Source organism: Solanum tuberosum, unplaced genomic scaffold (assembly GCF_000226075.1).
Source record: "Solanum tuberosum cultivar DM 1-3 516 R44 unplaced genomic scaffold, SolTub_3.0 scf00076, whole genome shotgun sequence".
Taxonomy (NCBI): domain Eukaryota; kingdom Viridiplantae; phylum Streptophyta; class Magnoliopsida; order Solanales; family Solanaceae; genus Solanum; species Solanum tuberosum.
This window is the reverse complement of record NW_006239000.1, coordinates 104,273-112,561: the sequence shown is the minus strand read 5'-3', so window position 1 is coordinate 112,561 and position 8,289 is coordinate 104,273. Positions and strand designations below refer to the sequence as shown.

General features: G+C 36.3%; 1 protein-coding gene across 2 annotated transcripts in view; it reads right to left on the bottom strand.

Annotated features, from left to right (window-relative positions):
* LOC102604714 (uncharacterized) overlaps nt 1-6,937 on the bottom strand; it is a 10,612-nt gene extending 3,675 nt beyond the window's left edge. Inside the window, exons 1-8 of one of the 2 annotated variants that reach the window (XM_015308129.1) lie at nt 6,656-6,937; nt 3,522-6,220; nt 3,363-3,431; nt 2,366-2,518; nt 2,080-2,243; nt 1,775-1,922; nt 1,461-1,583; nt 559-646 (exon numbers count right to left, since the gene is read on the bottom strand). In XM_015308129.1, the coding sequence (XP_015163615.1) occupies nt 559-646; nt 1,461-1,583; nt 1,775-1,922; nt 2,080-2,243; nt 2,366-2,518; nt 3,363-3,431; nt 3,522-5,936 (3,160 nt within the window). In that variant the 5' untranslated portion in view covers nt 5,937-6,220; nt 6,656-6,937. The remainder of the gene's footprint in view (nt 1-558; nt 647-1,460; nt 1,584-1,774; nt 1,923-2,079; nt 2,244-2,365; nt 2,519-3,362; nt 3,432-3,521; nt 6,221-6,655) is intronic. The other variant, XM_006345963.2, reaches the window with a different exon arrangement.
* Between the last annotated feature and the right edge of the window lie 1,352 nt (nt 6,938-8,289).

The window sequence follows — 8,289 nt, the reverse complement described above, 5'->3', positions numbered from 1 at the left end:
AAAAAAAAAAAAAAAAGATCTTGCTGGAATAGCGCACAATCATCAAAAAGAAAAATAGTGTGCGAATTTTTTTCTTCAAGAAAGACATTGATAACTGCACAATGAAAAAAGTGTTTCTTGCACTATAAACCGAAAGGAATTCTTAATCATAAAAAAGAAATATGGTTTTGTAAATCTACCCAACGTTATTAGCACAACTTGAATTGGCAGAACAACAAAACATTCAATGTTTAACTTGGGGCAAAAGTAGAGCTGTTTGCTGGAGAGATAGGAACACTAGAATGATAACTAGAGGCATCGCCTAAGCAATTGCTAGTGAGGAGCTTATGCACAAATGGTTGCCGGAGAGATGACTGACGGATATACAAATTGGTTCAAGACACTATAACCCAGCTCATAATAGTCAAGATCCAACTTCCTACTTAGCATGCTGATTTGCAACCAAAAAGAAAAGTAGTTTCTGCGCTGATATACAAATTGGTTTAAGACCTATCCTAGTTCATAACACGCCAATTTGACAGAAGCTAAAACTTCAACATGGAAAAGTAAAGAGCTGACCTATAATAGCTCCATAATGCATATTGGCATAAGGTTCCTCTCCAGTGAGAATCTCCCACAGGACAATACCAAAAGAAAACACGTCAACCTGTTGAATAGTCAAGAGCAAAGAAGATCGTTCAAAGTTCCCATAAGCAGATAAGTACCTAAATGTAGGAAGTACAAATGCCAACTCTCTAACTATTTATCCATCAAAAAGGTAGAAAACATCAGAAAAGACTATTGAGACTTCCCATGATACTATCAAGTCCATAAGGATTGAAATGGGGACAAGGATGCGGTCATATTAAGAGCAATTAAGGAGGAAATAACTTCCATCCTTAAAGCAAGACAAACAAACTGTTATTGCCTTTAGCATTTTCTATTGTTTAAGTAAAATATCAAAATTAACACAGGAGAACGGATATCATTTTATAAAGCGATAAAATTGTGAAATTGCACAGGATTGTTTTTTCCAAGGACCAAGAAGTGCAATAGTACAGCACATACAGTTTTGAACTTAAGCGGTCCTCGAAATCCCATAGTAATCTGTGCAGGCTTCTCATTCGTTAAAAAAGATATGCCTCTTCCTTGAAATGAGGGGTATCTCTGAATTATAAAAGATACTACTCCATCTGGAATTATCTCGAAGGCTTTCGGAATTTGTGGTCTAAAAAAAAGACTTAGACATTTATGTGGATATAAATCGTCTCATTAAGGTAAAACTGAAATTTAAAATTCAGCAGTTTCTAAATATAAAAAGGTATTGGATAGACTAAAAGGGAAGGTGTGCCACATAAATAGGGACAGACGGAGAACAAGTTAAAGATTAAAAAAGAAAACGCCTGGTTCAACACAGCCAGACTTGAAATTCTCAGTTTCCTAAAGTGAGATAAATAAAGAAATATGATATGGCATCTTACTTTTTCAGAAACTTTGCTGCTGCTACCATTTAGCAACTCTGGAGCCATCCATGGTAGCGTTCCTCTCACACCACCAGAAACCAAGGTGTTCCGCTTTATCTTTGACAAACCAAAATCACCTACCTAACAAGTTCATCACAACAATATCAGATACTGATTTTACAGTTGCTGCCTTGCTGGTAGATACTTTATTAGGAAATCTTAACTCGAACATTTTTTTGGGATAGATAATTCAATATCATTAGAAAAAAAGAAAAAACGAAAAAAAAAGGTTAAGAACATGTAATCAAAAACTAATAATATCACGATTAGACCTTGCAGATTGGTCGCGATGGATCTTTCAAATTCACCAGCAAATTGTCACATTTCAGATCAAAATGCACAATATTCTTAGAATGCAAGTACTCCATACCAAATGCCGCATCCATTGCTATTATGAGTCGTTTACGACGATCAAGATGCCTGTAAAAGGCGAGTATAATATCATAACAGGGGAACAAGACTCAAAATAGGAGAGTGAATACTAATTTGCGTGTTCATGGAGAAACTAACGATCCAGGTATTGATTTGTTTGGAATGAGTGAAAAACATCTAAGAGCTAATACTAGTGGGGTTCTACCTATCTTTGCGGATCAAAACATGTCTTAGTGAACCATCAGCCATGTACTCCGCCACAGTAGCTAGTGTACCCCCTGGTCCATCTTGCACCACACCATAAAATGCCACAACATTTGGGTGGTGAAGCTTTGACAAAATCTCAGCTTCTCTCCAGAACTCTATGGCCTGGAAAGTGGGAAGATATAAGTAGCTAATCAAATAGAGTTTAACACATGCTTTACGCACTAGACCTATGAAGAGAAAGAAGAGGAGACCCGCTTGGATCAGTAGTAGTTAAGAAAGGTTACCAGTCTCTCTAGTTCCGATAATTGCCCAGTGAAGCAACTCTTCTTTATCCGCTTAATGGCAACATCTGTTCCCCTCCATTTTCCATGATACACTGTGCCAAATGTACCTGAACCAAGTTCTTTCAGTTCCTCAAGGTCTTCATTCTTAATGATCTGCAAGTAAGCCACGTGAAAATGAGGACTATTGGAACTCCTTTGTCCACTCCCCCCTTTTCTTTAGTACAAATTATGAAGCTTAGGCTTCTTAAGCAAAGAGTTCATGGAAATGAATTGCTGGCATGTATGACATAGCAGATCCTACACCTACTTGTCTTCCCAGTTTATAGTGGTATGTTTGACAGTGAGAAATAAGAGGGCCAGTAAAGCGATGGTAGGATATCCAAGAGACCGTATCAATTCAGTATCTGAGCAATAGGCAAGGAATGAAAATTCAATGAATTTGAAGCTTCTCCCCTAGCACATGAAAAGCTTCCAGTTGCTGACTACCCAAACTTTTATCCTAGCAAATGTACAGAATATTCGTAGTTAGACATATCACTGCTCTCCCACAGTGGAAAGTACATTATGTTCCCTTCCTTTCCTCCCTTCAGGATTACCTAAACTCATTTCCTTTCTCAGCCTTTTAACGTCAATGACAATATCTAGTTCTTTCCTAAACTGCACCTTCTTGCATGTAATAGCATGCAACTGAACGGAAAGGTAAGTCGTCCCCTGCTTCTCCTCCCTTAACGAGAACCCAGAAATCTTTCATCTCCCAGCCTTTTTACTCCAGGAACATATCTATTTCCTTCCCTGAATCCATAATTGCCAGCATTTAAACTACACCAGACTGGTGCAAATAGAAAATTCCGGCACAAGAAATTAGATCCAAACTTACAACTGTTAGTAGTTTTCATCACAATAACCACCCTACAGGTTGCAAGAGCCGCATAAATTAGGCATTTCTTATGTGCCTCACTAATATATAGATTTAAGAATGAAAAATTTGAAAGATTACCTGCAGAGAGTTGATGTCAATTTCTGCAAGTGTACGACCTAGAGGCAGTCCAACATTTTTAAACCCATCCTAAAGAGAAAAAGAGATTTAAGAATTCTTAGGCAAGCAATATAAACTAAGAGAGGCTCTATTAAATAACATATTGGCAGAGAAACGCACCTCAGAATCGATGTCTAACACCTTAGATTTATCCATCATAACATCATCATGGATGCCCTCGCTAACTTCTGTCTGGGTTGCACCAAACCCTAATTGAAGTTGACTATCAACATCACCAAGTGCATGAGGCAGCTCTTTGGGACCATCCCCACCACTATCTCTTTGCGGATCCAAGTTGATTGTTGAAGGAGGCTCTTCATCAACTTTCTGGAGATTGGGTGAGAATGTAATGTGATCTTGGTCAATTAGCGAAATATCTTTCCTAACAAATTCATCCCCTGCCAATTTTTGAAAAAATGACCAGTGCTTTGGTTCCTCATTTTGCATGTTTAAACTCATACCAGCTCCATCCTGCTGCACTGGAGAAATATCGGATGAACTATTAGAAAGTATAGCTTTTGCAAATATATCAGATAGGATATCACGAGGGAACCGGTCATTAATATCAATCAAGATATCTCCTTGCTCAGACCTGGGTAACACAACAGATGGTTCCCCTTGAAGAACACACTCTCTGTAATTCCCTGTCCAATCTGAAGGTTGAGATTTCTCGTTAGAGTTACTGCCATCCCTATCACCCTGATGAATTTTAAGATGAATATCCCCCCCATCTTCATGGTGATTCTCAGCATCCACGTGGGGCAGTGGGTTTGGCCTTGATCCTCTATCCTCTGTCCGCTTGACTAAGAAATTCGTATACTTATTGTCCGTGCATACTGTTTGATGATTAGCTACGGGAACCTGATCCACATGCACAACATTTTTCATATTTGCAGCATTTGGAATAACCTGCTTCAAATTCAGAGGCACTCCAAGATCATGTGCTGCAGTTTGAGGAGCACAGCATAATGACTTTTCAGTAGAAACAAGCTGCTCGTTCATGTTCCGATTTTGCATTTTGTCAATGGATTCTTTAAGAATTTCTTGTTGTGAAAAATCTGCACGTGAATGAGTTGCAAGAAACTGTGAATTGTGTGAATCATCCGACTTTGATAACCTGCTGAGCAACTCTACCTGCCCTCTTGGAATTTGCATAGAACAGAAACCCCTCTGAGTTGGTGGAACAGGATCAGAGAAGCTTAAATCTGTTGAATCAACTGCTAAAGTGACAGACTCAGGAACAAAAGCTTTATTATACATAGCAGGTCCATATTGTTTTGCTTGTGTTTGGGAGCCTTGACCTTCAATATTATTTATGAAATGAGAATTAGAATTGAAACCAAATTGGAACTGCTGCTGCTTACTGTTATCACAATTTTCCTTCTGCCCATAATGAATGCGTAAATCAATGTCATAAGCACTGGAGGGGATAGGGACATTAGGATTAGCAGATTTAGTGATCAATGATGAGTCATCAAAACCAGCTGAAGGTAAGTTACTCGCACCAATAAACCCCATAACAGATCTACTCGAGTCCTCAATGTTGTTTCCATCCAACTCAGCTAAGTTGTTTGAAGAAGAACCTAGATAATGCAAAGTTGAGCTATTTCTTGATCCCATTTCCAAGCCATTGATTGCCACTACATACTGAAATTCAGAATCTGCATCCGAATTCGTTAAACTAGAATGAGCATCATCCAAGTCAGAGATGGAAAACAGGAAAATCCTAAGTTTTTTTGAAATATCTCCATCTTCTAGGACATTGCACTCCTCCAACATATTCTGCAAATCCTCGTCACAGGACACAGTAACCAAAGCATCAAAATCCTCTCCAGGTAGTTGATATTTTACAATATGAGTTGGATCATATATTGCAACAGCTTTATGCCACAATACTTTCCATGTAATATCCTTCCTGATGCGGATAACCCGTGTTTCCCCACCAACATACCTGAGTTTCCCATCACTAGGCCGAGGTAATATTTTACCGCCAAAGCTACACATTGCCTTAAGCTTTGCCACAGAATCATCACATATTCCAGATGAGGTACACATAAGAGAGCCAAAACTATTATAATCTGATGATACTTGTTGCACTGATACCACTGACCCATTGTAATTTTTGTCATCATGTAAGGAAGAGTCGTGTTTCTCAAATTCTTTTGGACCTTTTTCAACCATCGCTAGCATGGAAGTGTCTGAACCATCTTCACATACAGTATGACTGATGCCTACGATGCCTTTTAGCTCCAAGTGACCTTGCGGAAAACTAGGATCACCCGAAGTACTGGGAACATAATTTTTGCCGGGATTAACACGATCACGCATGAACTCAAGTACAAACTCTTCTCCTGTTTGTAGAGAGAAATTAAGCACAGGCTTAGCCTCGGAACAATTATCGTTTGGAGCCTTTAAATTATGATGTGTATGATCTGGAGGGTCCATTGTAAGAACCTGAGGGTCAGGTTGAAATTCTGCATTTGACTGTTGAGCAGAAGCAAAGTGACTACAGTTCTGATGGTTTGATTGTTCCATAGCATATTAAACCACAGGCCCTATAACTTCAACCACAATGGTAACAGATATGGATGCCAGACTACTTAGCTACGTCTTTAAAGGATCACCATGAACCTAAATGCAAATATCAAACACTTTGCTTAGAACAAGTTTATCCAAAGCTTCCCAAGAAATATGCAGTGGAAGGGATGGACATTCCTAGCTACTGAAATACATTGCTCTAACAAGATTCGAATCTCAATTATTTCATGAAAGGAAACTTCTCTTTCAAGCGACAAACCCTCTAAGTACACTTGTTAATGCTGCACAAAAGGAATAAAAGAATTGTATATGAGGAGATTTGGTGTTATTAACAGAAATCAAAGAAATTATTAACAGAGTACAAACTAGTGAAAGTTAAGAAGAAGTGGAGTTTTCTTACATAAGCTTTTTCAGTGATAACTAATACAGATATTCCCCGTTTAGCTTGTGCTTTAGATGTTTTCAGTTTTTCTAATTTACTTGAGGGTATGGTATGTATGTATGTCATTCAATTCGTGCACTTAGCCCATGCCCTCTAATAATTTTAAATTTACGTTCACATTGCAGTGAAGAGATAAGTCCTAAATCTTAGTGCAGAAGGTTGTTGCTCAAAATTCCAGATTATTGTGTCAGAAAACTGGATTGTGTTGAAGAAGTTGTTACAAGTATTCAAGAGGATGTAGCAAATGCATAGGCTTGATGTGAAGGAGACAAACCTTTGAAGCGAAGAATATAATAATGCGATCCAAACTCAAAACCTGAAAGGGGAAAACTCATCATCATTCATGTATTGCATAAATGGAAGTCAGTCCAAGACACAAAAAAGAATTAAGGAAATACTCAGCGCCATTTTAACATTTGAATATCTACTCTCATCTCACTCATTACACTATACTACTACATCTCTTCCCATCTCTGTCCCTATCTCTATCTATTCTTCATTCACTGACGGCCGGCATCATTCCAAATTTGCCTCAAACCCCTAACCTCTTCTTTTAAATTATAATTAATTATTTTTTCTTTCTAGTCTCACTTCGTATGTAATACTCAAATCTATTCTTCTCTGAATAATAAAAATAATTTTATATATGATTATTTCATTTAAATATTAAAAAATAAAACTAGTAGTACTAGACAAATATAATATTTTTATTTCTAATATACTCCCTCTGTCCAACAATACTCGTTCATTATTGACTTTGCACATCTTTAAAGAATTTTATCATATCACTCATTTGAAAATAATAAATATACATTATAATTAATTAGGAACTAAATATAAAATTGATTTCGTACAGGGGAGAATAGCGGTAGGATAATATTTCTTTGTTTATTGGATAGTGGAATTCGTGCATCTTTAACTCATCACTCATTTATTAGCTCCATTCCCAATTCCCATTTGGACTGATTTTTAATTCTTAGATCCACATATTGTTGTGCAGCTTCATAAGTAATAAATATTTCACAGCTCATTTAAAAAATTTGGGAGTAATAAATATTTCATAATTCATTTAAAAATCTGTATATATATATATATAAAGTTGGATATCAAACATGTTGATGTGGCGCTCTTTAAGGCCAAGAAATCTATTTTCTCCTTTTTTTTCTTTTTTTCTTTTTGATCAACGCCTTACGCATTTGTGCCTAGATGGTGTCAGAATAAAATTTTAATACATTATTAAACCCACTGTAACGAGGCAAATTTTAATACTATTATAGTACGATAATGAATTCCAATTTTGCCACGCAGTGAACCACAAAAAGATAATAATAAAAATACAAAGGAATCAACAAATCTATATATATAAAGGTGGATATCAAACATGCTGATGTGGCGCTCTCTAAGGCCAAGAAATCTATTTATCTATTTTCTTCTTTTTTAAAATTTTTTTTTTTTTAGGTTTTTCCTATCAAATAAAATAATTATTTTTACCATCTAATTGAAAGTAATTACCACATATTTATTGTTAATTTAAATTTAAAGTGGTACATCATAAGTTATAACAACCCTTTGCCTTCTTCTTGTCACAACCCAATTATGACATGTCTTTTGGCCTTCTCCCAAATCCAATTAAAACATTTACGTGCTTAGTTATAACCTTCTACGGTTTTATTTTGTCTTGGCCTAATAGTGATTTATTGTATTAAAAAGTAATATTTAATTGTCCGTTTTTTTTATTAAGAGTGAGTAGTATTTAATTGTGTATATATATATTTTGAAAATAAGAAAATTGCAAGAACACTATTCAAAACTCAAATTCATAACAACATTCTTCATATTGCTAATTTTTTTAGATCTTTATTGTGCGAGCCAATCTCCGATCAAGAAAGAATGATTTTGCTCGACGAA